This window comes from Melozone crissalis, unplaced genomic scaffold, assembly GCF_028551555.1.
Source record: "Melozone crissalis strain CALT ecotype California unplaced genomic scaffold, PUWL_Pcris_2 ptg000029l_1, whole genome shotgun sequence".
Taxonomy (NCBI): Eukaryota; Metazoa; Chordata; class Aves; order Passeriformes; family Passerellidae; genus Melozone; species Melozone crissalis.
The window spans coordinates 3,504,150-3,530,783 of NW_026535807.1; the positions used below are offsets into that span (position 1 = coordinate 3,504,150).

At 42.6% G+C, this 26,634-nt stretch overlaps 1 protein-coding gene across 1 annotated transcript in view; it reads left to right on the forward strand.

Annotated features, from left to right (window-relative positions):
* The window catches only part of SHQ1 (SHQ1, H/ACA ribonucleoprotein assembly factor), a 37,495-nt gene extending 11,657 nt beyond the window's left edge, over positions 1-25,838 (forward strand). Inside the window, exons 9-12 of the mRNA XM_054281011.1 lie at positions 350-403; positions 2,604-2,727; positions 5,338-5,458; positions 25,003-25,838. Coding sequence (XP_054136986.1) covers positions 350-403; positions 2,604-2,727; positions 5,338-5,458; positions 25,003-25,651 — 948 coding nt within the window. The 3' untranslated portion in view covers positions 25,652-25,838. The remainder of the gene's footprint in view (positions 1-349; positions 404-2,603; positions 2,728-5,337; positions 5,459-25,002) is intronic.
* Positions 25,839-26,634: the final 796 nt, after the last annotated feature.

Consider the following 26,634-nt stretch of genomic DNA (forward strand, 5'->3'; position numbering starts at 1 on the left):
TTTCATGAAACAAGGCATTTGAGCTTGGCTTTTGTTGATTCAAATCTCCGTTGCTTTGTGCAAAGGGACAAAATTCCACTAAAATACCATTTCTCTGTGTATTGTTGTTATGTTTTAAAGATTTTGTGCATGGGCTGGATCATCCTGCTATGGAAAGCAACTCAGTCATTCAACATCTGCATTGCAATATAATTTTAATGCTGTCCTGTGGCCATTTCAATGCACATAATGTAATTACTGCTTCTTATTCACAAAGGTTCTTAAATTGCTGCCAGAATGTTATCTTAAATAGTTTGCCAGCAGTGTTGGATTAGATAATTCTTGTTTTATTGTCTTCTCTTAAAATCAGGTTGAATCATCTTGGAACATCAGGAAACTGAGTGCAACATTGTGCTGGCTGGAGGTAAGGTAAAAGTCAAGTTTTGTGTTGTGTTTTTGCTGGGTTACTTGGGTTTTTTTTTTTGGTGTTTTGTGTTGTTTCTGTGCCAAGTTTGCTAATTTAGTATTGAAGATTGATTAATTGTATATCCTGTTTTTAATGGTACCAGAAATTGATTTCTGGGCTCCAGGAGTTATTTGGCATGTATTGCTTTACCTGCCCCCTTCTTTTCAGCCCTACTCTTGGAATAATAAAGGTTGGAAAAAACCTTTTAAATCCTCAGGTCCAGCCATTTCGTGCACAATCACCACATTCACCATTAAACCATGTCCAAGTGCCACTCCCTGTTTGAGCTGCTGCTCATCCTTTGGAACCAGCAGGGATCAGAGGAAAGCCTGAATTCCATCTCTCCACATTCAGGTTGTTCACTGAAAGCACCCAGGCCTGTGCAAAGAAATTGTTACAGAGCTGGGGGTGGGAAGGACTGGACCTGAAATCCATTAATTCTTAAAATGCAGGAAGGTGGGAAGGCCTGTCCAGCTCTGAGCTGAATCTGCTGAGCCAAGTCTCACTTGGCAGGATCAAAACTGAAACTGGACAGGGTTTTTGGGTCCAGTCCTTCAATCTCTTCTAGTGTTGAATGTTACATTCAGTTATAACTTGTATTGTGACAACAGGTTTTCTTTTATTTTGAGTTCTGCAGTAGCAGGTTACAAAGGAGTGCAGTAAAAATGCCCTGTCTTAATTTACAATTTTTTTCCCTTATCCATATCCTAACATAGTGAAGGAGTTTTCTGCATGTGCTCACCCTCTGATAGAGCAGTTCTTGTGCAGCATGTGCCAACAGTGTATTTCACACCTAGAGAACTCACAATCCTGGCACCGAACTCTTCATAACCATCTCTGTTAGATAAACCATTAGGGCTGGGAGTTTTCATCATTCTGTACACAAAAAATTTGCCTCAGTCTGGTTTGTTTGAGCTGAGTGCCATTTTCCTGACCATGACATGTACACACCTTAGCCTCTAAATATTCAATCACAAACCATAAATGATTTAAATGCTTGCTGGTGATCCATTAAAATGAGCAATGGGTTGAGGTAGTCACAGAATGCAAAGAAGTGCTGGCTGTCAGCAAAGTGCTTTTATTGATTTTAATAGATTGACAGTTCAGGATGAAATAGGTAATTTTTTTTAAAATTCATTAATAAATGGAGCATTTTGTCTTGAAAAGTGAAAGCTGGAAGGGAAATCACTTTTAAAAAAGTCTTTAATAACTCCTTAATGCCTCTGGCCTGAGTAAATTAGAGGTGTTCCTCACTCATGAAGCAGGACAATGAACTGTTCTCCCCAGGCAGGTATATTTATCCCTGTCCTGAATATCTGGAGTTTTCATGAAAAGCAGAGTCATGTATCATTTTTTAAGTGCTTACATGTACACATGTATTTGGTTAATATCATATGGATTTAATTTTCCTTTATTCTTAAAAGGCTTTTTATAGCTTCTCCTTAATATATGTAATAATGTGGGACAGATGTAATTTATTGCTTTAATCTAAAGGATGGCAAAGTCTTGACTGAGATGTTTTATTCCCATGTTCTTTACATTTTTTTTTAATCCCAAACCACTAAAATGTACAGGATTTCTGTTATCTTGCCATGCAAACTCAGTGTGCAGTGTCTTGTTTCTATTTAACATGTACATTTCCATATCTGTTCAAATACAGATTTTTAGAGGCATAATAAATCAAAATTTGGGGGTTTTTTTTGCCCTATTCTGCTATGGGTTTTTTCCTTAAGGGAAAACAACCAACACACAGACTAATGCAGGTTTTTCACCGATGCACACAGACTAATGCAGGTTTTTCACCGATGCACACAGACTAATGCAGGTTTTCACCGATGCACACAGACTAATGCAGGTTTTTCAGTGATGCACACAGACTAATGCAGGTTTTTCACCGATGCACACAGACTAATGCAGGTTTTTCAGTGATGCACACAGACTAATGCAGGTTTTTCAGTGATGCACACAGACTAATGCAGGTTTTTCACCGATGCACACAGACTAATGCAGGTTTTTCACCGATGCACACAGACTAATGCAGGTTTTTCACCGATGCACACAGACTAATGCAGGTTTTTTCACTGATGCACACAGACTAATGCAGGTTTTTTCACTGATGCACACAGACTAATGCAGGTTTTTTCACTGATGCACACAGAGTTTCTCCAGCATCCATGACGTCCTGGTGTCTTTTGGAAGAAGAGTGCTGTGCTATCCCCTGTTCAGGCATTTTGAGCTGGTGACACGTGCCCTCAGTGACACAGTCATGATTCTGCAGCTGGGTGAGTGTGTAGGGACTGGGAGTTGCACAAACCCTCTTTATACCTTGCCTTATTAAAGTTACCTCAACTTCTCTATTTACATGAGTTACTTCTTTGAGAAAAGCATTAGATTTATTTTTTGGACAGAAGGATCACTGAGAAGCAGTGCTTCAATGGTTTATTTTAAATGCTTGTGAGTTGCAGGATTAAAAACCCACACAAATGGCAATATTAATATTTACTGCTGCCAAAAACTGTTGCTGATTGAAAATCCCATTGACATTATAACAGTCAGGGAGTGAAGTTTTAAGGGGAAGATGGATGCTGTCCCTCCTCACTTATCTGCACTGCCTTATGTTGCTGTTCATAAGTGTGAAAAAGAAAATTCTGATGACAAAAGTGCAGTGATGCAGTGCTGACAGCCTTTTTTAAGGAGGATATAGTTCATGTGAGGTAAAAAATTTGCTTTTATTTTAATGTCTCAATGGAAAATGGTGTTGCAGTGAGGATTCAGTGATCCAGTGAAATATTGCCTGACTGGGTAAGTTACTACCATGATATTTTAATTTTAAAATTAGTGGTGTTCTTTCCTTGTGTCTCAGAATACTATTCCATTAAAAAGAGAGAAGAACAACCAAGTTCAGTTTATCTGTAGATGAATGCTCCTCCTTGAAAATGTGGAAAGCACATAGAAGTCTGTGGGGAAGAAGAATGTAAAATAGAGATATATGATTTAAACTTTCCTTCCAAATACACAGGATGAAAGCTGGTAGAATTTCATGATGGTGTAAAATCAGATTACCATATCAAATGGCACATACAGAGCTGGGGTCAGATTTTATCCTCATTTTGAAATAGCCTGTGGGAAGAGGACTGGATTCTGAGCCTGTAAAATTCAGGTTTCAGGCAGCTCTCAGCAAGGAGCTCCAGGAGGATCCAGTGATCTGCAGACACCTCCTCTGACTTTGCTGCTACACACATTGGGAGCTGTTTTATTTGTGCTTTTAAACACAACTGGTGGGGTTTTTGAATAATTAGGAAGTAGCATCTGCACATAAAAAGCAGTTTATTTATTGATCACTATAATGCAGAGCTGTTAAATCTGTTAAATACCATGGGCCCATGTTCTGAAAGCAGACATTTGATAGTTTGCCTGATGCAGGATTCCCTGTTTCAAGTCTGGCAAGATTTGCAGCCTCTCATTAGAGACCCATCAAGCTACTGTAATCCAAAACTTTGAATTTATGAAGAAAGACATTTTTAGTTGGGAATTAGTGTAACATTCTCTGATGTACATTGTTACTTGGCAGATGAGTAACAGGAGTGGATGTTGGAAATGGTTTGGGCTGACAGCTTGACAGCTGGAACCTGAAAAAATCAGCAAAATTTTAATTCCACACATCATCTCTTTGTGAAAGAGCACACTTCTTTTTAGTCAAAATAGTGATGCTTGACAAGCACTGATGGGGATACAATTGAAAAGTTATTAGTTATATTTGGGGTTTTAGGTTTTCTTTGCTGACTTGGTTTCCAGCACCGGTGGGTTTATTCTGTTCTGTTTGCCATGGCTTTTTGCTCTCTCCATTTCCTCCTCCTTATTGCCATCTTCCTCACCTTTAACTTTCATTCTCTGGCTGTATCTTTTTTTCAGCATGGAATTACTTACAAATAAGCGAACAAATTTTGTGCTTGAACAGCAGGGGGAGTTCTGATCTTTTTTGTTTCTTTTTTTTTTTTTTTCCCCCTCTCCTCTAAATCTGTAAAATGTAATTTCATCCCTGTTCAGGTTTCATAGCCTAGGAGGAGCCAGCCTCTTGGGAGAGGGTTATTAGATTCCATTTGCAGTGGTGGCTGTTTTCATTTGAATGTGGGTTTTTTTTCCCCACCATTAAACGGTGAAAATAATTTTTTTAAAGTGTTTTAGCCCTTAACCCTTTAGCAACTGTCATCAGGAAACCAAGGGGGGAGATTGCAGCTAATTGGAACGTTGCATAGGAAGGAAAAGTCAAGCTGACAACACAACAGTCCACACTGGTTGTGAACTGAGAACACATCTTTAATCTTTCACTGTATTTATTGACTGTGCGTCAAATAGCTCCTTCCTGAACACGAAGTGAGTTTTTTCTTTCATTTTGCATAACTATTCTGGGACTAGCAGAAGCAGGAAAAGTTCTCCCTGATTCCAGGCCCTGCTGTGCCTGGCCCTGCTGGGAGCTGTGTGTTCCCAGCCCTGGTGCTTGTGTGGGCACAAAGGGAAAAATGCTTCTCTTAAGAGAGATGCTGGGCCAGAACTTCTTGTGATTTGTGAGCTACTTTGCAGCTTAGTTTGTTTCTTTTTAAATACAGTGCCCTGCCTGTGTGTGCTGCAGTTTGGAGCTGGGGGAAGGGGCTGCTTCAGCTGTGGAGGATTTCATGCATGGCTGGGCCTGCAGAGGTTCCTGCTGAATCCAGGGCTCCCCATCCCCAGGGATGGGATGCTGGAGGACACAGTAACAGGGCTGCTGTTCCCAGCCTGGGAATCAACCCCACTTTCCAAGGAGGTCGTGGATACAGTGGTTATTAAACCCTCAGGTGGGACAGGATAAAGATGATCTGTTATTGTGAATCACAAAACCAAAAATCTGCTTCCAGGGAAAGCTGCAGTGCTGAAGTGTCTGCTGGACATTCACAAGATTTTCATGGAGAGTGACCCTGCTTACATCCTTAATGATCTCTTCATTACAGACTACTGCATCTGGATCCAGAAAGTCAAGTAAGTTCTTCAGTAGTCACTGATGTGGGAGATGTTTTTAGCACGCTTCATCTGTGAACAAATGGCAGTAAAATAAATTCTGTCTCCTATATATGGGAATGTGATCAGCTTTTTCATTTAGTAACTGTGTCTGTCCAGCAGTTCTTGATACACAAGCAAAGACATTCAGTGCATTTTTTTAATACAGGGATGCCATTGGAGAAGGGAAGGAGGAATTGGATTAGAAATGAAAATGTGAATTTTCATTAATGTATTAATAGGGGTTTTGGGGGAAAAACAGCTTCTGGGAAAATCTCATTCTATAGTGATCTTTCCTAAGAAGAGAAATGTTTATGTAGCACTTATGTAACTTCAGGATAAAGGCTGGAAGGAGCTTTCACTTCAAAAATGACAGCACATGCAAAGCATTCCCAGCTGCATGGAGCATTGATTTATGGGCTGTAGCAGTTGCACCAATTGATTATTAACACCAGAACAAGTGTCACAAATCCCCATGTGCTCTGTGCCCCTGCAGCTCTCCCTGGCACTGTGGGAAGCTTTGGCTTCCACTACTTGAGAGGAAAGACAAAACCCCTGCGCTTCTGTGTCTCACCTGTGTTCTTTTAATGGACTCAGCATGGCTTATTCCCAGAGTTTTGGGTAGCTTGCAGCCAGACTGGTTGGAATACCAGCATGTTTTAATGGCTTAAAACCAAAAGTACCAGTAGGAAAACAGTGGGAAATGGATTAAATGATTAAAGCAAGCTGCATGTTCAAATCTCACTAAGCTTTATGTTGTTCTTGTCAGATTTACTCTGTTTTTTGTATTATTTTTCCTTCCTTTCTATATCTTCACAGCCTTCTCTGAAAGCCACAAAAGGTGTGAGTTGGAGCAGGCATGAGTAATAAACACACAAAAAATGTCATTTTCTATTAGTTAATACAGCAATGCAGACTCCTGAACCAGTGGCTAAAATAGTCTTTGTATTTACCAGGAGATAAAATATCTGAAGTGCACAAGACAGTGAAGGGGATCTAGAGGGAATTTGGTAATAATTGTGATCAGAAGGGGGAATGAGGCAGAATTGAGGCAGCTTGCACAGGCTGTTACATTTAGGTGTGACTTTAGCTGTACTTCTTGGAGAATTAAAGACCCTCAGTTCTCAGCTGTTCCTGATGGTTTGTAATGTTGATTCTTACTCTCTGTGTGCTTTCAGTGACTCTGTTCCTATAGGTAACAATATAGAAAATACCTTGAAACAACTACAGGTGTTTGTAAATATTTTGGTTCATCAATCCTGCTGAATTCCTGAAACAGCCAGTTCATTTTACAGTGTCAGATTTGAAGAGGCCTTTTTCAACCACACCTGAAATGTGTGGGAAATTCACCAGGTATGGGGAGATTCAGGTTGAAGTTGAGTAGAAAAAGTGCAGTAAATAAAGGAGAAAGTTATTTCATGGGTCTTTCACAAAGAAATGAGTCATTAAGCAGTAATACCTCTGCTGCCCATATCAATGAATATAATGACTAGCAAGTCAGTCATAAACCCAGTTTTCTTTAAATCCAACCCAGGAAAATGCACAGGAGCTATAAGTGACTGATAGATTAACACATTTCCTCCCAGACTCTCACATTATGTCCCAGTTAAGCAGAACTGACAGCTGCTGGAAAGAGGGCAATTAAGCTATCTTATTGTCAGAGTGACACGGCACAATGGCTGTCTGTCATTAGAGAGCAAGAGAGGAGCTGCAGAACCCAGGCCTATTTTTAGGCCTGAACCAGGACAGCATTTAAGCATATGCTGCAGTTATTGCTGTGCAGTTCTGCAGCGTTTGAAGTTCAGCAAGTGCAAAGGCAATGGGAACACTTGGTTTTGTTCCTTTATGTGGAAGGGAACAGCCAAGCTCACTTGTCACTCAGGGCATGCCTTGGCAGGGTGGTGATTTGTGTGTTCAAGGCAAGGGGTCCCAGCTCCCCAGGGTGAGGCACCTGGAGAGGAGGGTATCTTCTTTTTCAGGGGTGAAGGTTGTGACATCCCTCTGGGAATTCCCTGTGAGGCCCTGGCACAGCTGTGGCTGCCCCTGGATCCCTGGCAGTGCCCAAGGCCAGGTTGGACATTGGGGTTTGGAGCAGCCTGGGACAGTGGGAGGTGTCCCTGCCCATGGCAAGGAGGTGGATTGAGGAGAGCTTTGAGTTTCTTTGCCACCCCAACCATTCTGTGATTATATAATTGCTGTTGAGGTGGAAGAGTTTTGGGAGGGGAAGGTGTTTATAGATGTTACTGTGGTGATCTTTCAGTGTTAAAATTATTTCCATCTCCAGTCAGTCTGGATACTTCTCCTGTTTTGCTTCTTAACTATTATTTGCTCCATCAGACTCCTATGTCTCCATTTCCTCCTGTCCTTTTGTGACTGAGGATAATCTCAAAATCCATGGAGGGTTTTCCTTTTCTTCTCCTTTCCCTGTAAGCAACAAACTCCTGGTGAAGGTTGGGGTCTCTGTTTAAACAGTTAAAACAGAATGTAGGTTCTTTTTAGTGAAGAATTATGGGCACTTTAAAACCAGCTGGAAGCAAACTCTTCAGCTCACCTGTGCTGGCACAGATCTCTGGGTTTAGGGAGAAAGTTTGGCACAGGCAAAACCATAATGGATATACCCAGTGAAAGAGAGCCCTCAGTCCCATGCCAGATGAAGAGAAACACCCCTGGTAGGTACTAGCTTTTGAATATGCCATGTGGAAACAAAATCCTTATAGCCAGCAGAGTGTCAATAGCTGATTACAAATTTGGTTTGAGATCATAGTTTGGCTGTGGGTGAATTAGATGAACAAGTGAATGTGTCATTGGGCTGGCAAAAGCTCATTTATTTTAAGCACAGTGTATCTAGAATTGGAAATGATGAAGATGCTGAATAAAACACACACAGGTGGCTAATAGTCAATTGGGGATGGGGAGTACAAGCTAGGTCTGGAATTCTAAGGATTTTTTTTTGTTTAGTTTTTTTTTTTTCTTCCAGAGAAATGACTTTATTCAGGTGCCTGTTACTAAGAGAAAAGTAGATTCAAAAATGCCTTAGACAATGGAAGATACTAGCAAGTGTAGCTGAAATGTCATCTTTCTGCTTGCAATCTTAAAGACAGTTTCACCTGCTTTCCAGGTTCTCAGTATTTCCCTTCAAGCTGCTTGTGGAGTGACTGTTAATAATTCCATCCATTGTGGAAGGTGGCATTAAATCCTTTTAAGTGTTGTTAGGTTTTGAAGAAAGGGAGCATGTTGCTCAGCCAAACTTATCAGAAAAGAGGGAAAAGTAAATGTTAACCTGGCTAACAAAAGCTTGACAAAGACCTATGAAGGCAGCTTGTGGTAAATCTCAGCAGGTGGTGTCAACATTTCTGTTGAAAAGCCAGATGCAGCCAGATGGAAAATTGCATCTTTAACCCCTGAGGTCATAATGACATGTCATCACTTCATTTGATCCCCCTGCTAAGTGAGCTTATCATCCACCCTGCTGTCACTTCTGTTATTGCTTTCATTTCCATAATAAAATTAAATTTAATTTGCCTGGTTTGCATGCTTTTGTTCTTCAGGTCCGAGCTTTTACAAGCCACTCTGATACATATGGCAGCCTCTCCAAGGTGAAATTAGAACTGAATTTTTCTTCTGAGTCTGGGGTTTTCTCCATCTTTCACACCTTCCTTGAAGCAGAAGGGGATGAAGGAGAGGAAAAGGGATTTTGGGGAACCACTGGCTGTTTGATGGCTGCAGTTTGGGCAGCTGGGAGCAGGGCAATCCAGGTGTGCATTTAGTGCAGGAGAGCTTTTCCTCCCTCCTGGCAGGAGTCTGTGTCTGTGACCCCAGGAGCTGTGTCCTTTAGAGAAGCCAGAATAGTTTACCCACTGTCTCTTGCTGTGCTGAGGTTCCTTTGTGTGGCCTGATGTCTTTCTCCAGTGTTTTGTGCTCCCCTTTGTGCCAGGCTCTATTCACATGGGTTTTTTGGCTGCTGTTGTACACTTGTGCCTGCTGGCCATGGCCTGGGTGGGAGGCTGAGCAGCTTCCTCCAGTCCTTGGCAGTACAGGCAGCTCTGCACCCCTGCTCAAGGGAACAGCTCCAGCCCATGGCAATTTAAAGGATTTTTGCCTAATATTTACATGCATATTTAGCTTTAAAAGTGTGCCACTTGTAAGTGTGTATTGTCTGTGTTCCTGAATTGGAGGTGAAGCTGTGAGTGTTCTGGCAGTTTCCCAGGGTTTGGTGCTCTCAGTGTTGAACCACAGAATGGTTTGGATTGGAAGGGACTGTGGACATCATCTAGTTCCAACCTTCTGCCATGGGCAGGGAGGCTTCCACAAGACCAGCTTACTCATCCATCCAGCCTGCTGTAAAATGTTTTTTTTTCTCATAGTTTTATAGGTATGACATGTACAGGAGAATGTTTGATCCCATGTATGTTTTTCTACTTTATAACTTAGCATAAGATTATAAAAATCATTGTTTGTGTTGTATTTTGTAGTAGCTTCAACACGTGCAGTGAGGGAGAGCTGTGAGCTGAGGCAGCTGAGCTGTTAAATTGCCTTGCTGTGTTCTGTGGAGCTGTAGCTGCAACTTGCTTTGTTATCCTGCACAAATACGTGCTCTGCACCCCGAGACGAATGTGATGGTGCTAATTTTGGTGACTGTAGGTGTAACATGCCGGTTTGAGCATGGACTCCTTGATTTAAAGTGAAAAGCAGGATTCCTTGTGGCATTTATACAGTCTCTGTAGAAGCTGCTGTCTTCATTAGTACTAAGTAATTTAAAATCAGATATTCCTGAGCGTGTCATATTTGCTTCTCCTGGTTTGCAGGTGAGACAGCCCCTGAAGGGTGGGTTGGCCTCATAGGTCTGTTTTCCTTTTCATCTCCTCCTTACAATGGAAGCCTTGTCCTTGTTACACTGTAATTACCCAGTCTGAAGCCAGCAGGGAGTTGCTGCTTGATGTGTAGGATGTGAATTTCTCCTAAATAAATGTAGGATTAATTACATTCACAGCATGTCACGGAGCTGATGAGATCGACTGTGATTGTTCAGGCCCCCTTTTCTTTTCCCCAGGTTTTCTGAATCCCTTGTTTAATCAATACAGTGTAATGCTGCCCTGGTGCTGCACAGGCATGAAGGAGTCCAGGACTTTGAGAGAGGAAAAAAAGATTTGTGAGATACAGGATTTTTACTGCCTGTCTCACATCAGATCCTAAAGTGCACAAGGGAGTAAAGAACTCAACTTGTAGTATTGTAGTTTCAGTCCATTGCATTGGATTTACCTCAGGCTTTTGCTAGATTTGGGAAAATATTTTGTAACATATAAACATCTTTAAACTTCTGCAGTCAAATATGATCTTTCAGAATTTTAACATACATTCCAGTAGCATGTTAAAATAATTTGTGGAATGGATCATTTATCTGCAAACTGAAAAATTTTGATTTGGTTATTATTTGCTAAAATCTGGAAAACTTTGAAAAAGTGTGTAGAAAAGATCTGGATTGTGCTGCTTTTGCAGCTGTTTCTTCTTGGCATTTTTGTTTTCTTTCGTGTTTTGGGGTTTTGAAAAGCTCAAAACACTTGAAAAGACACAAGCCAGGCTTTTACAAGTCTTTTGTTATTTGCTTATTTGCTGCTTGTAGGGTTAATATTCATGGATTAATAGAATGGTTTGGGCTAGAGGGGACCTTAAAGGTCATCCCATCCCACCCCTGCCATGGCAGGGACACCTTCCACTATCCCAGGCTGCTCCCAGCCCTGTCCAGCCTGGCCTTGGGCACTGCCAGGGATCCAGGAGCAGCCACAGCTGCTCTGGGCACCTGTGCCAGGGCTGCCCACCCTCACAGGGCACAATTCCTTCCCAATATCCCATCTAAACCTGCCTATACTCCTGAAGTCCTATTTCACCTTTATGGCACTTCCATGTTCCTAGGAAGGATTTAACCTTTGAAACTCAGGACTGCTAAATGAGGAGTGAATGGAGTTTTTCTTGTAGTCTCAGCACTTCTGCTGTGAAAATACTGAGTTCAGATAGGAGAATTCAGGAACAAAACTGTCCTAAAAGGTTTTCAAATGGTGCACTGCTAATGTTAGTTTATTAAATTTTTGATTTGTGATGAGGGGAAGAGGGAATGTGTTAACACATAATAAGAATGAATTGGTGCTTTAAAGCACTCTCAAATGTTAGAGGAATATGCTAATTTTCAGCTGTTAACCTCCTGGATCCAGCAGCCCTGATTCCAAAGAACAAAGGCATAAGCAGTAATATATTCTGGATGAAAATCCTGCCTCTTGGCTCTGTGGGATCAATCTGATTTGTACAGCACGTTTAAAGCACTTCATCCAGTTGAGGCGTGAGGGAGATGCCCTGGTGGTGCTGTGTCACAGGGATGGGCAGCTGTCCTGCTCTGCCTGCCTTGGGCTGTGCCTTCACCTTCATTGCATGGCAGCCTTGGCTTAGTGGGGGCTGCAGGAGTTTCAGGTTGGATAAAAACTCCAGTGTGCAGAGTGTGTGGTGCAGAGAAAAGCCAAATGATTTTCATGGTGCTGCTTTGGAAGCAGCTTTGCCATTAGCATGTGTTCTTAGCTTATGTTCTGCTCCAGCCAGTTATGTTCACTTATCAGGTGGTGTAACAACCCCATCACAAAACCCCTTAAGTTGATCTGGTTTGTAGTGAGAGGATTATATTTTGAACTGTAGCTTTTTAATGATGATGTCATTGTAGGATGCACTGAAGCCACATCATTCTCTTCCCCTACTCCCTGCACAACAAAACCCCTCCTATTTTGGAGATTTTTAATTTGAAGGCTGTTCTTTCCTTTGCTGTTCTGCTTTGGCAAGAGCCATGCAGGTACAAGGACAAACCCAAAAGCTTGGTGCTGTTTGTGGTCACACCTGGGGCTGCACCCTGACTGCCCTGGGAGGAATTGCTGCAGCAGCTCAGGACTACAATCCCCAATTACTGCAGCTCAGGACTGCAATCCCCAATTATTGTAATTCCTTCTTAGCAGGTTTTACAAGCTGGCATTGCTGCTGCTGGCAGGCAGTTCAGTGTGCAGCACTGCTTGGAGCACTCGTGCTGGGCTGGGTTTGCTTCCCATTCACTTCCTTGGTGGCCTGGAGTGCTGAATTAACTCTGAGCTGTCCCAGCTGCTCCTACCAATAATGAGTGGCTGCTTCAGATGGGCTTTGAGATTAATGTGATGCATATTTAAAAATCTGTAAGAAAGCACATTATCTGTCCTGTTAGATTTTTTTTTTTTTGGTGGTATTAAATATTATTTATTTAAAGGTGTAAAATGAATTGCACAGGCTGCCCCAAACTGGCCATAAGTGCTTATTTGAACAATGTGCATTTTAATACAAGTGAGTCTAAAATGACACACTCACTAAAAGCTTGCAGAGCACAGTTATGGATTGGAGAATAAAAGACAGCTGAGGGCAACAGCTTCAGAAAAATAGGTTGGGTCATGCTTGAGAACAGTTTGAACCTGAGCAGGTGAGAGGGTGAGTGCACTTCAGCTGGAGAAGCAGACTAGTATCACTTAGAAGAAGGAAGTGGCATGACCTTAAAATGCATCATTTGTAAGACTGTTAAAACACTGATTCTAGTGCTTGTTCAAAAAGATGTTGAAAACTGGAGAGGATTAGGGGGGAAATACTTCATGGATGTAAATGTCTGAGTGACCTGTGTTACACCAAGATGTCAAATAAACTCAGGAGTGCATTGGTAAGAAAATTAAAGGTTGATTAGGACTTGTCTACAAGTATGATGGGAGAGAGATTTCAGGTTTTAGCCTTTGAGTTGTATTTAAAAAAAAAATCACACAGTCTATTTGAACAGGAAAAATTCAGACAGCAATAAATTTTCACATTTTCCTAGTGAAAAGTAATTGAGTTGACTCATTCTTCCTGTGTTGTTGGGTAATTCTGTACAGTCTTACTTGGTTCTATCAAAATTGCACAGCTCAGATAAACACCTTTTGGTTCCAGCCTGAGTTCTGGGTCTGATGCAGGAAGTTTTGGAGATTCTGAGCAGTTTATTATGCTACTAAAGCAGGAAATGCTATAATTTTCCTTAAAACTTAGGTAGGACTTTACCAATTCATCAGAGAGTTGGTAGAACTTCCAAATTTATTTATTTTCATCCTAAGTCATTGCTCTTGCACCTTAGATCACAGTTCTTGGATTTAAGAAGAGTAACTAATAATTTGCAGGCACGTCCTGTGTGTCTCTCCTTTCAGTGTTTTGATGCATGTTTTTAATACAGTTTCTGTTGGTTTGCTGCCAGTGCCTCTCCTCAGGTCCTGCATCTTGTTTAAGGCCTGAGCTGTCACTTCAGGTGTCTGCAAAGCAGGAGGTGCACACAGAGCACTTGTAAATAACAATACCCAGCTAACACAGTGCACTGACCTAAGAGCCTTAAGGCAGAACACTGCCCTGAGGGCTCAGAAAGGTGATAGACAGATGTGTATTATACCAGAAATTCCCTCTCATGTATGTTTTAGCAAGCCCTGTAAAACATGGATTTTTAACAAGGGATTTAATCTCTCCTTCCAGCTGCTAGCTGCAGTTTCCTTTGATGTTTTTGCTCTCCTGCCCTCTGTTGTTTTTTCCTATTTATTCCATCACTTTTCTATAGCTCAGCTTCCTTCAGGCTGTGTCTGAATGCACCTTGCTGTGGGCAGAGCGGGCAAAGAAGAAAGCCATTTTTTTCCCCCTCAGGCTACTGCTTTGATTTTCCAAAGTTGTTGGGAGGCAGTTGCTGTGTGCCTGCAGAAGGGTCAGTGATCTGTGTCTGCTCAGGCAGCACAGCTCAGCTGAGTGCATTTCTGCTTGGATGAGGGGAAGGATGAGCTGGTGCGGTTGTTCCCTTTCTGAGCAGGTGGAATGTGCAGCTCTGCTCCAAGGGGGAGGCTGAGCTCCAGGCTGGGAACATCTTCCTGCTTTGTTTGCAGCCAGCTTAATAATAATCACTATGTCTATGAGCCATGATCATGGAATCATGGAGCAGTTTGGGTTGGGAGGGACCTTTAGAGGCATCCAGTCCAACCCTCCTGCAGTGAGCTGGGACATCTTCAACTCGGATTGCTCCAAGCCCTGCCCAACCTGACCCTGAATCTTTCCAGGGATGGGGCAGCCACAGCTTCTCTGGGCAGCTTTTTCTGGTGTTTCACCCTCATTGTGAAAACTGTTCTTATATCTAACCTAAGTGGGCCCTGCTGCAGTTCCAGGCCATCCTCTCTTGTTCAGGGGTGCCCAGAGCAGCTGGGAGCAGGTGCCCGAGCACACCAGGGCATGTGGAGGAGCTGGGAGCAGGCTGCTCGCTCCAGCCCCTTGCAAAAATCTGCTTTCCTGCCAGCAGTCTGCAAGATGCTCAGGTTTGGTGTCTTTTCCTGGTCAGACTGAGGGTGAGGGAGCTGCAGGTGGAGGTTTCCCTTCAGGTGTTCAGGGTGTCAGGAATGGAGCAATGGAGGAGTTAAACTCTGATCAGCCCCACTGTGTTGTTTGGTGGATAAATTCCATTGTGAATGTTTGTAATTGTGCCTTTAAGCCTGTTCCCTGCCATTGTTGTTATTTTTGTAATGCAGGACTTTGCTAGCATTATCCCGAGACTAAAATTCACATTTTCTGCCCTGCTGTGTGAGTACCTTTCATTCTCATTCTGTAACACAAATTGTCTGATTTGCAGCATGAGAAGAGCCTTCTCCTAGATCACCAGCAGTGATGGTGAAGACCAAATTCTAGGTAATGGCAGCAAAGAAACTTGAGGGAAATGGGGCTAATACAGAACAGTTCAGTGTTCCATTTCTGTAACACAGCCAATATTACTATCATTTTATAAAATCTCTCTCTCTGCATCTGTTTTGTGGTGAGTTATCTATTCATCTTTCATTATTTGTGTTTATCATAAATGACTTTGGAAGCTGTGCCATTATTAGATGTTTGGACCGACTGCAACTTACTGGAGCTGTTTTGGCAACAGAGCTCTGTTAAACTATTCTTAAAACATACAAATACTCTTCAGTTTCTTTTTATAGTGCAATATTAATTCCAAGTCTGTTTTCTCTTACTAATATTTTCATAATATCATCTACATAAGTAAGCTGTACTTGATTTCTTTTATAATCCATGATCTGTTTGGTTTCAACTTATCAAAAAGACAAAGTAATGAAAGTAAGATGTTATATTGGAAAGCTTCATCTTTTTTTAAAATATTTATAAATGTGAAGTTCAGCTCATGCAGTATTTAGATTCATTATGAAAGAAGCACTGTGGAATTTCAGAATAAATAAGGGGAGAAAGTCACTTGAAACATTCAGACTTATTAACATAAAAGAAGTCACTTAAATTGAAACACTGGTGCTGTTTTCTATTTGATTTATGGTTAACAAACTGTAATACTTTAAGATATGTAGATAGCAGCTCATGTTTACAAGACTGCCAGTTGGATTGCAGTGTAAGTACATCACTCTCTTGCTTTCAGAATCCATGTAATGCCCTTTGAAAGCCAGAATTCCAAGATTAAAGCATTTTATGTTCCCCTTAAGCCCTCTGGATTCTCCCCATCAGCCCTTGTTTATGGGGCAGGCTGTGTTCTGTCACCTGTACAAAAGGGGGATTTCTCCTGCCCAGAGTCATCTCCTGGTGCTGCATTTCAGCTTTTCTGCTCCTGGTGCTGCATTTCAGCTTTTCTGCTCCTCTCCAGTTGGAGTGGGGGCATGCTGCTCACAGGGAGATGCATTTTCCAGACTTTTCAACCCAGCACTGATTTTTCAGTGAGGTTTTCCTGTTTGCAGTGAAGATTTGCTGTGCAGGGAACGCTTTTCCAGTCTCTCCTTTGTCTGGTATCTGTGAGGAAAGGAGGAAAAAAGACTTTATGAACTTCCCAACCCAATTCTTGTGCTGTTGTCCCTTCCCCACATCCTTTGACACCTCCACCAGGCACGAGGTGCATCCACAGCTGGAATCAGCATGGCTCAGTGGCTGGTGGGTGCCTGCCCTGGCCTCCTACAACAGCTCTGTCCTGCCAGCCTTGTCCCAGCAGGCTCATCATTCATCCCTCTGCTTATTTTCATGAAATATGTAGGAATTCAAAGATCTTTAAATTTTAGTTGCTCTTGAATTTGATAAAGTTGCCTGCTGTTTCCAGGAGCTGTTAGAAAGGAAATGATGACCAGTCAGTATGGACATGGACAGTGTAACTGTGCAAAGTTGGGTTTTTTAGGCTGAAAATCAGAGTCCATCATCTTGAGAGATAGAAAGCAAGAATTCCTACCTGCAGTTGTAGAAAAGATCTTGCACAGACTGAGCACTTATTTTCTTTGAGTACTGACTTGAAGTTTAGAAATTAAGTAGTCTTTGATGTGCTGGGGAGGTGGTTTGTTTCTTTCCTGTGAAAACAGTGATTAATCCAGGACTAATTCCTGTGAACAAATGTTGTGTTTTTGCTGTTGTGTTCACACTCATCTGTCTTTGGTTGTAGATAAGGTAGAAGATTAGTTAAAGTTTAGGTCAATTTTTACCTAAGTTCTGAAGAAAATGATGCTGTTTTTATTTTACTAACATTCCTCCATTATCTTCCGCACTCATTGATCAGAGCTAATGAGATTTTAATGGAGTTATTTATGGTTTCTCCCTCTTACTATAAAAGTGTATCATAAACTGAGCACATGAAGCTGTTGGATGGTGCTGTTTGTTTTTATCTCTGTTAATTCTATGACCTCTTCTGGGATTCTTTCAGATCTCCTCAGGCAGGTAGGGTGTGATGAGCTAACCAGCTAATAAAGGCTGGAAAGAAATGTAGTAGATGTTACTTACTCATCTTTCTGATGATTATAAAATACTTTCTGTGCTCTTCTGGGTGAGGGCCTTTTGCTGCCATGGAAGGGTTCAGGTGTGTATTTTTCAGTTCATGCCTTAAACTTCATGGTAGTATTGTGCTGAAAGGAATAGTTGTGTTCCCAGATCTGGATGAAATAAAATCTGTGCACAGATTGCCCAAACTTGTGGGGAATTGGGGTAAAAGTCTGTAGTAAGGTACTTCAGCAGCAAAAACTGTGTAAAGTTAGTTGTTGTCATGGTCTGTAATACAGCAGTGTGCATGACAGGCAAAGTGGGTGGCACTATTAATACTTACCCAGATTATTTTCTGCTCTGCATTTCCTTCAGAACTTCCTTTGGAGTATTTTTGTTCCCTGATCCTGAACTTGCTTTTTCAAAGCTAATTCACTATGATTGGAGGTCACTGACTAGTGTATAATTGAAGCACTCATTATAAATAACCTTGAAAGTGAAATAATAAATGGTGAAATATGTGAGATGCTATAAAACACACTCTAAAAGTGTAATTGAGCCCTAGTCTCTTGTCTCTGGGCAGATTCTGAGGCTCAATTCTTTTGTAACCCATGACGTTTTAAAGAGTGGTTTGGGCAAATGCATGGTGCCTTTAGTGTGATGAGTTTCTTATTATTGCACCTAAATGTCCATTTGTAAGGGTTCTTCTCCTGAACTGGAGGGGTTTTGTGATCTAACCCCATTGTTGGACCATTTATGCAATTTTGTGCCTGTTGACTGGAGCTGTTTCTGCATTAATGAATTCTGCTTTAGTATTCAGTGCCATCATCATCATTGCTCTGTGTCTTACCAGTCAGGCCTGATCAAACCTAGACTCTTTCATGTCTTGAATATTTTATTAAAATCAAATTGTCTGTCAATTCTGTATCATAAGGATTCAATCTTTTTTTTTTCTTTCAAGCTGCCTGAAAGTGCACATCAGGTGTGGAGGGATGTTTCTCATTGTTATTTGCCTTGCTGAAGGAATTGTGCTTACTTTTGGGTAAACCCCTGAAGTTTAAGTTCTGTTACAGCCATTTTTAAATGTGCCTTTCCTCTGCTTTATCCTCCACCCCTGGCTGTCAGAACATGCTGATCAGTGACCAGGGTGATCTCAGTTACCTGCTTCAAGCTTTCCCCAAAAATCACCAGCTTGGTTGCTCTAGTAGCTGTTTGGGACTAGAAAGAAGCTGCATCTGAATTTAGAACAAAGCACAATTTATTTTCTTGCTGATGGACTGGTTGGGTGCTTTGCCAGCTGTGTCATTCTTGTATGAGCTCACTTCTTATCTTCTGTGTCTGTGTTTGGCTGTAACTTGTTGAGCCTTCTGCTTTGAGAGAACCTGAGCTGCAGACTTACTGCCACAGGGATGTGAATGTACACCAGGATCCTGACAGGATTCCATGGGGAGCTCATCTGGCATTATCTGGAGACTGGAGCAATGTCTCTTCATACCCCTGATGTGTGGGCAGATAAGGCTTGGGCTGGAGGACAGTGATGGATGGAATCCAGCAAGAGCCACTGTGAGCAGGGGCAAATGAGACCATCTGAAGGGTGTGGAGAGCTGTCCCTTTGCTGGTGCCCTTTTGTTCACCAGGGACAGACCCTGCAGAAACACCCGTGATGTCCTATTGCAGCCTGTCCTCAACCAGTCCTGGTGGCAAGGCAGAAAATTTCATTTTTCCTTATAGTTTAACTGACATTTATGTCTTGCAGATAGTAAATTTGCACACTCTGTCTGAACTGCTGAGGCTCTGGGATAATATCTGGTGATGTCTGAGATAATATTAACTCTAGAATTGTCTTAATACTTGCAGTACCTCTGGCTAAATGAATAATTGTGGGAAACTGCAAGCAGTGCTGCCAGGTATGTAATTTGGAACACATTTAGAGTGGGGATACTGGTCTGGTTGTGTTGCTTGATATCTTATCTGCTTTATCAAAGAAAGAGGCTGGCTGTGAAACTTTCTCTGCTAAGTCTGAGTTTTGCCAGGCCTCGTGGAGAAAGGTGGTGTAAATACAGCCTGATGCTTTCTCTTTAAATTTGGTAACTCCTTGTGGGTTAAAGATATAAAATTAAGGCTCTTGTGATGCAGCAGGCAGGGAGCCTTTTGCTTCATGCAGCAGCTTTACTATGAGATGGATCCTGTGTGTCCAGAGCTCCTGCTGGGTGGAGAGAAGTTAAACAGCAGCCCTGCAGAGATGTGTCAGCCCCGCAGAGGGGCACAGCAGCCCTGCAGAGATGTGTCACCCCCGCAGAGGGGCTTGGCAGCCCTGCAGAGGATGTGTCAGCCCCACAGAGGGGCACAGCAGCCCTGCAGAGGATGTGTCAGCCCCACAGAGGGGCACAGCAGCCCTGCAGAGGATGTGTCACCCCCACAGAGAGGCACAGCAGCCCTGCAGAGGATGTGTCAGCCCCACAGAGGGGCACAGCAGCCCTGCAGAGGATGTGTCAGCCCCACAGAGGGGCACAGCAGCCCTGCAGAGGATGTGTCACCCCCACAGAGAGGCACAGCAGCCCTGCAGAGGATGTGTCACCCCCGCAGAGGGGCACAGCAGGCTGCTGTCCTGTTTGGAGTTTCACTGATCCCGAGGAGCTGCAGGGCCGCGCTCAGCCCCGCGCTCCGCAGGCACGTCCGTGCTTGACACGGCTCTGCTGCCTCTGAGACTTGTTTATCTTGCCTGCAAGGCTTAAAGATAATTAATGGAAGTGCTTCACACTCTGAAACAGGGCTTGGCAGCCCTGCCAGCACGGAGCACTGGTTCCCACTGGAACACCGAGTGGGCCCTATCCACATGAGAGCAACATCACCTTTAGTTCATTCCAACATCACTTGGGTCCCATTCAAACTCCAGGCTGGCCAGCAGAGCTGCTGTCAGTGTTTGTGGCACCGAGGGTCTGTGCTGGGGCAGGAGCAGCTCGATGTGCCCTGGCAGCTCTGAGCTGTCACTTGGCCAGGATGAGCAGGGAGAGATAGCCAGGGAGGCTCGGCTGGGTTGTGCCATGTCTTACACCTTGTTTACGCTGAGTACTTCAGAACAGGGGGTGTTTGTGTGCATCTGTGAATGCAAAGCCAAATTGGTGAGCCAGTAAGAATAATCCTTCTATTGTTTACAAAAACAAAAGCGAGCTGGAGCTTGTGCCTGTGCAGGAAAAGTCGCTTTCCATTCCACAGATTTTACTGACTGCAGCTTTGGGAGGCTGTGCTGCCAGTGTGAATCTTTGATAGAACTGAGGAATGGTTTGGGTTGGAAGGGACCCTAAAGATCAGCCACTTTCAACCAGGGACACCTTCCACTGTCCCAGGGTGCTCCAAGCCCTGTCCAGCCTGGCCTTGGACACTGCCAGGGGTCCCGGGACAGCCACATCTGCTCTGGGCAGTGACACTCACTCCCATGTTTGCAAATCATCTGCAGAGTGTTTTAGATCTGTAATTCCCCTGCCATGATTGAGTATGCAGCACCACCATCATTCAGAATGAGGAGCAAATTGCTGATTTTTATATTTTCAAGTTCTCTCTGAGTTGTTTGGTCTTTTTTAACATAACTGCTAAAACAGGAGTTCTGCATGTAAGGGAAGTACCAGGCAGATGGGAAGGTCTGAACTATTAACACTCTTTCCTTGAACCTTTTTCCTCACATAGTGCTGGCTGATGGACATAGTGTACGGAAGCATAAGTTGGTTTTTTTTCTTCATCACTGGGGAAAAATGAGAGGATTTTGTGTTTGGATGTACCCCCCTTACCCAAGTCCTGCATTTGTTTTTTACTGTCAGTGCCTGGGTTGATTTTTGTCTTCCAGCTTATGTGAAATCTTCTTGAAAACAATCAAATCCCTGATGTCTGTCTGCAGTGAGACTTCTTCCTCACAGCTCTGTTGTGGAGATAACAGCTATCTTGCCTCCTCAGATCCTGTGCTCCCTGTACTCTCTGGAACACAAAGCAGAACTGGAGCTTGGCTTTACCTGGAGCTGTGTCCTGCTCTGCTCCCACCCTGCTTGTCACTCGTGTCCCTGTCCTGCAGTCAGTGCCATCACCAGCTCTTCTCTTCATGCTGCCACAGGTGGCCTTTGCTGTAAACCTCTAATGATCTCCCTTGCCTGTTGCCATAATCCTCTTTTTATTTTTCTCAGAGTTCTCTCCATCTCCCTTTATTTGCTAAATCTCCTTTGATTCTTTGTTCTTTTCAGCCCAGTTTCGCTCCTTTATAATCTAAGATCTGTAGAACAAGATTTTTTTTCTTCTTCTAGCACCTGAAGAAACTCTCCTGTGCCTAGACAAGGATTACTGTAGTTCTGTCTTGGAATTTTAATTCCAGACTACATGGACAAGCCCCGAGATGCTTCTCTTATCTGTTCCTCAAAGCTATGCATTAAACAAAACATGCATCTGATCAGTTTAACCTGTAATTAAACATTTTCCTTAAGCAACTGACATTGTGATAACTAATAATTATCATGTGTAGCACCTTTAAAACCCATTATGCATGTTTATGTAAGAACACTATTACCATAATAATAAGATATCATTACCACAAATGTGCATACTGAATGAGCATGTCTTAAAGTAATCATGGATTCCATTAATCATACTTGAAAAATTAAAGTATTTGCTGTCTAATCTCTCAAACACTACTCAAAAGGTTTTGGAAACAGCAGGGCCTGTTTACTGCAGGTCTCTCATACACAAGATCTCATTGATGGTGTCTCATTCTTGTTTTCCTGAATTGTTGCTTATCTTTCACCTTGGGAAACCATCAGTTCAGAGACCCACAGTCTCCCTTTGAAAGCATCTCGATGCTGATTTTTGGTCTGTTTGCCTCGTTCTTTTGTCCAGGGAATGCTGCCACCTTTTCTTAAGGCTGATGTGAAATGCACTCCTGAAACTTGGTTCTCCTTCAAATTAGATAATTGCCTTAAAGGAGATGAACTGATGGCTAATTGTAATTCTCTTAGTCCCTTGCACAGGGGCAGAAAAGAAACAACCCTGTTCTTCACGTGTTCTTTGTTGGGGTTTTTTTAAATACAAGATTGCAGTTGGAGAACAGAGCTTTTTGGGTTTATGTATAAAATTAAGGGGTGACAGTTTTGAGTTTGTCTCATATTTAAAAGTTGAGCTCTGTAGATTCTGATGGAGCCTGGATGAGAAGAGTGAAAGTTGGGAAGAAACATTTGACCTACTGAGAAAACTGAAATGAGACTTTTTGTAGTCAGAATATTTGGGCTTGGAAGGGACCTTTAAAGGCCATCTAATCCAGTGAGCAGGGACAGCAAATACCTGATGTGGCCAAGAGTTTTAATTGTTTTAGGGAGATCATTCTTTTATCTGTCAGCAGGACCACTTTGAATTTAGTAGCATAATGTGTGTTGAGTCAAACAAGTTCATCACTGTGTGTTTTCTTCCTTAACACTTGGCATTAGGTAACCTGGACACAGCAAAGTATTTATTAATGCCAAAAAAGCACATTATGTCATACAGCTCCTTAATACTCTCTACAGTTATGTGATATATTTCTGTGTCTTAATATATAAACTGCATTATAAGGAAATAGTGAAGTAGGGGGGAGAGGATTTTAAGGACTGAGAGTTTGGAGCAGGGGAAATGGGCATGAAAAGGCAGAAAAAATAGGAAAAATGAAAAAAACCCATAGAATTACAGAATAGAATTCTAGATTATACATACAGAAATTGACAGATACAATGGAAGTGTGGGGAGAAACAGGATTTTGAGAATTGCTGTTCTGTCATAATGGCAGCAGTGAAATGGCTGAGACAGGCAGTGGGAACTGGGGGATTGTTGTGGCAGGGGGTTTGCTGAGTTGCTCATGGTGCCAGGGGGATGAAATGGCACAAACCAGGGTTTGGGGCAGGGCACAGCCAGCCCTGGGAGCTCCTGTGGCCATGGGCAGCAGCAGGGGAGGAAAAGGGATTGAACCTTCATGGTCTGAGCACTCTGACAGGGGACCGTGCACAGACAGTTGGGAGGAAGGAAAGAGGCTGTTGGAAAGGCAAAGAAAAATGCTTTCTGAAAGGGATGTAAACTCTTGTGACCTGGGGAATAAATCAGCTTCTCCCCAGTGTGCTCAGCAGGCAGATTCCCCTGCAGCCACTTGTTCTGGTCCCACCTGCCTGCAGGGCTCCATGAACCTCTCGGTGCATCACTTGGCTTCTTTTCCTTTCTCTTTTCTCATGGAGCAGGGAGAATGCTTGCTTCATTCCCAATTAAGTTGGCAGCTTCTCAAATCCCCCATAACTTTTCAAGAAAAATGCAAGTCCTTGATAAAAAAATGGAAATAAGTTGCCAGAAAGAAAACATTATTCTAATAAGTTCTTAAAAACTTGTGCCCCTTCTTTTATTAGAGGCTGGTAAGATCATGTTGCATTTAATTCTTAGCTTTAGACTTGAAAATTCTAGAAATATAAATTGTTTTCTGTTGCTTTACTTCTGGGAAAATTATTTCACAGTTTCCTGGTCAGTGGGTTGATTTAAGGAAGTCTAGTGTGTTTTATTCCAAGTTTTTAAAGCATTTAAATGTTGCCCTGTCTGTAAAACGTGTAAGAAACTGCACTGAATTTCCCTTCCCCCACTTAAAAATGCAATTCCTTTAGGAGCTAAAAAAAAAAGTGGAAGCATCTCTGTTATACTGAGTAATTATGCCCCCTGGGAAATGGAATATAAAGATCTTTAAAATCATTGAAGTGAGAGAAGAAGCACTTTAACTTTTGCCTTGCAGGAGCTGTGTATTACATCCCCAGCTCCTTGCTCCAGTGTCAGTGTGTCGTGCCTTGCAGGTTCACAGCCCTGGCAGAGGAAATGAAACCCAGTCAGTTACTGCAGGATTTATAGCAGCCCTGCTGCTGCAGGAAGTGGTGAAAAGCTGATTGATAGTCTGAGGCAAAACTCCACAACAAGGAACAGGATGTATGTTTGGGTTTTTATGCCCATTTTCCCCTCTGCCCTCAGCCCCCTCCATTTCAGTCTCTGTTTATAAATCCTTGATGCCCTTTCCTGGTAAAGCACGTGCTGGCTTCCAGCACTGGGGGAAATGGATGGGGCTGCACCACAGATTTGAAGCCAATGTGGTGTGTCTGCTTTATTAGGGGCATCTATCTCAATGGTCCTGTACTCCTGCTGAATTATATTTCAGCTGAATTCCAGGGGAAGGGTGAAGTCCATCTGCAGGCAGAGTTATTGAACATCTCCTGTGATCGTGGGTGAGCAGGCTGGGTGGGAGAGGAGGAGCCTGGATCACTGATCAGAATGTTCTCCTGGTTCATCTGCATTTCACAGAGATGTCTGGGAGGGTAGGAAACCAGAATGATTTTGCTGCACATAAACTTCATCCAGGCAGCCCTGTGCTGCAGAGTGTGCTGCTAAAGACAGCAAACCTGAAAAGGTTTGTTCTGGAATCTCTTCTCCCTCACTGTGCACTGCTGAAGCATCCCACAGCAGGATCTTTCAGGAAGGTATCCTCAAAGCCTTTCAGTGGGATATTGTCTGACCTTGTGGGAAAAGTTACCCTAAATAATTGTAATTAGGAATCCTTCTGATTGTAAAAGTGGATGTTACAGGAGGAAAAACAATCAGGGCTGCAGAAGAAAGTTGTTTGCACACCAAGCAAACGGAAGAAATGTTTGAGATTGGTCTTCTCGTTATCAAACGGGAAAGTTCTGCTTGTCAGGTTCAATAACATATCTTGTTCTTTGTTAAAGGTCAAAAAAGTTGGCTGCACTCTGCGAGTCCTTGCAGAAAACCACGCTCAGCAAGTCCCACATGGGGCTGGAGCTGGAAGAGCTGGAGGCAGCAGCAGTGCTGGTGCAGGAGGAAGAGAAGGCGTTAAAAGCTGCTGGCACAGTTTCCAAGCAACAGCTGCTTTGCTCCGAGTCGGAGACGAGTGACTCTGAAGAATCCAGCAGCACTTCATCATCTGAGACAGAAGGCTCTGATTCAGATGAGCAGGAGTCCTCGACCAGTGAAGATGGGGAAATAAATTCTTTGCAAGGCACGCTGCAGGAGGAGAGGACAGCTCCACTTATTGGCTGTAATGGATTGAGGCAGGGCACGGACACCTGGGCCGTGGAGGTCGGCGCTGGGAAATCAAAGGTTCCCTTGCAATCTACGGCTCCTCCTGGAAAACTGGTAGAAGAATTAGAAATGCAAATCCAGTCTGCAATGAGACTTTCTGAGCAGCCTGAAGGATTGGCTACTGCAGGCTGCATTTCACAGGAACAAGAAGGAAACCCTGTACCCGAGCCTGACAGATTTTCAGAGGATGCTGCTGGGAAGGGAAATTTCTTGGAGGTGTCTCCCAAGCCCAACCCGTTGCTTTTTCTCTGCAGCACAAATGAAGATGAAGACTAAAGGACTGTGCAGGAGCACAGTGTGACCCACGGGCTCACAGCTTGTTCTGGAATGAGCTGTCCCAAGGCTGTCCTGTGCTGCACAAAAATGTTTTTCTTTTTTTGTCAGAGGACAAGACTGCTTTGAAAAGAATTGATAGGACTGTGTGATACTCTCGCAGTTATTTTTTATTTTTGTCCAATTCAACAGTCTAATATTTTCAACAGTCTAATATAATTTCAATAAACTTCTAGAAACTGTTTTCATTAAGCTTATTCAGTGATAGAATGATGTCCTAATCAAATACAACTGAAATGACTCATTTTAATTTTCTCTAGCTGTTGGGATTTACTTGAAAAATATCCTCATTATGTTTGGATAAACTTGTTTATGCCATTGTAGTTATTTTAAAATGCTTCATAGTAAACCATTCCAAATAATGGTTATAAGTTTAAAAGTTTAAATAGTGATGGTAAATTATTTTGAAATATATAAATTCTGTATTTTTTGTACAAAATAAATTTCTATGCCATCAATACAAGATCCCAGTGGTTGTGTCTTTTATGCGTACGAGATAAAGTTTAAATTTCTGCAGTTCCTCCTAAGTTCTTTCAGCAGTTTTGTCATGTGTTCTTTTTTTTTTTTTTGTGCTGTTTTTAAGCAGTTTCTATCTGTGGACACTTCTGTTGCTGTTTAAAGAACAGAAATCCCAATTATTTAATGTTTTTCTGCAGATGCTCTCAGTTCCACCACAGCAGGGTTAACCAGAGTGAAGGAACAACACCCTTTGTGGGTCTTGGAGCAGGACTGAGAGCAAACCTGGGTTGTCCTGGCTTTGGTAGTCTGGCCTACAGCTTTGGCCAACTCATTTATCCTTTCTTGCCTTTAAAATGCTCAAATAATCCAGTCAGGTTAACACAGTTTGTTAGCTAATTTATATTATTGAAATCAGGTGGCTGCTCCAAATCATCTCCTTTTCTGTTAGCCAATTTCTGCAGAAGGAT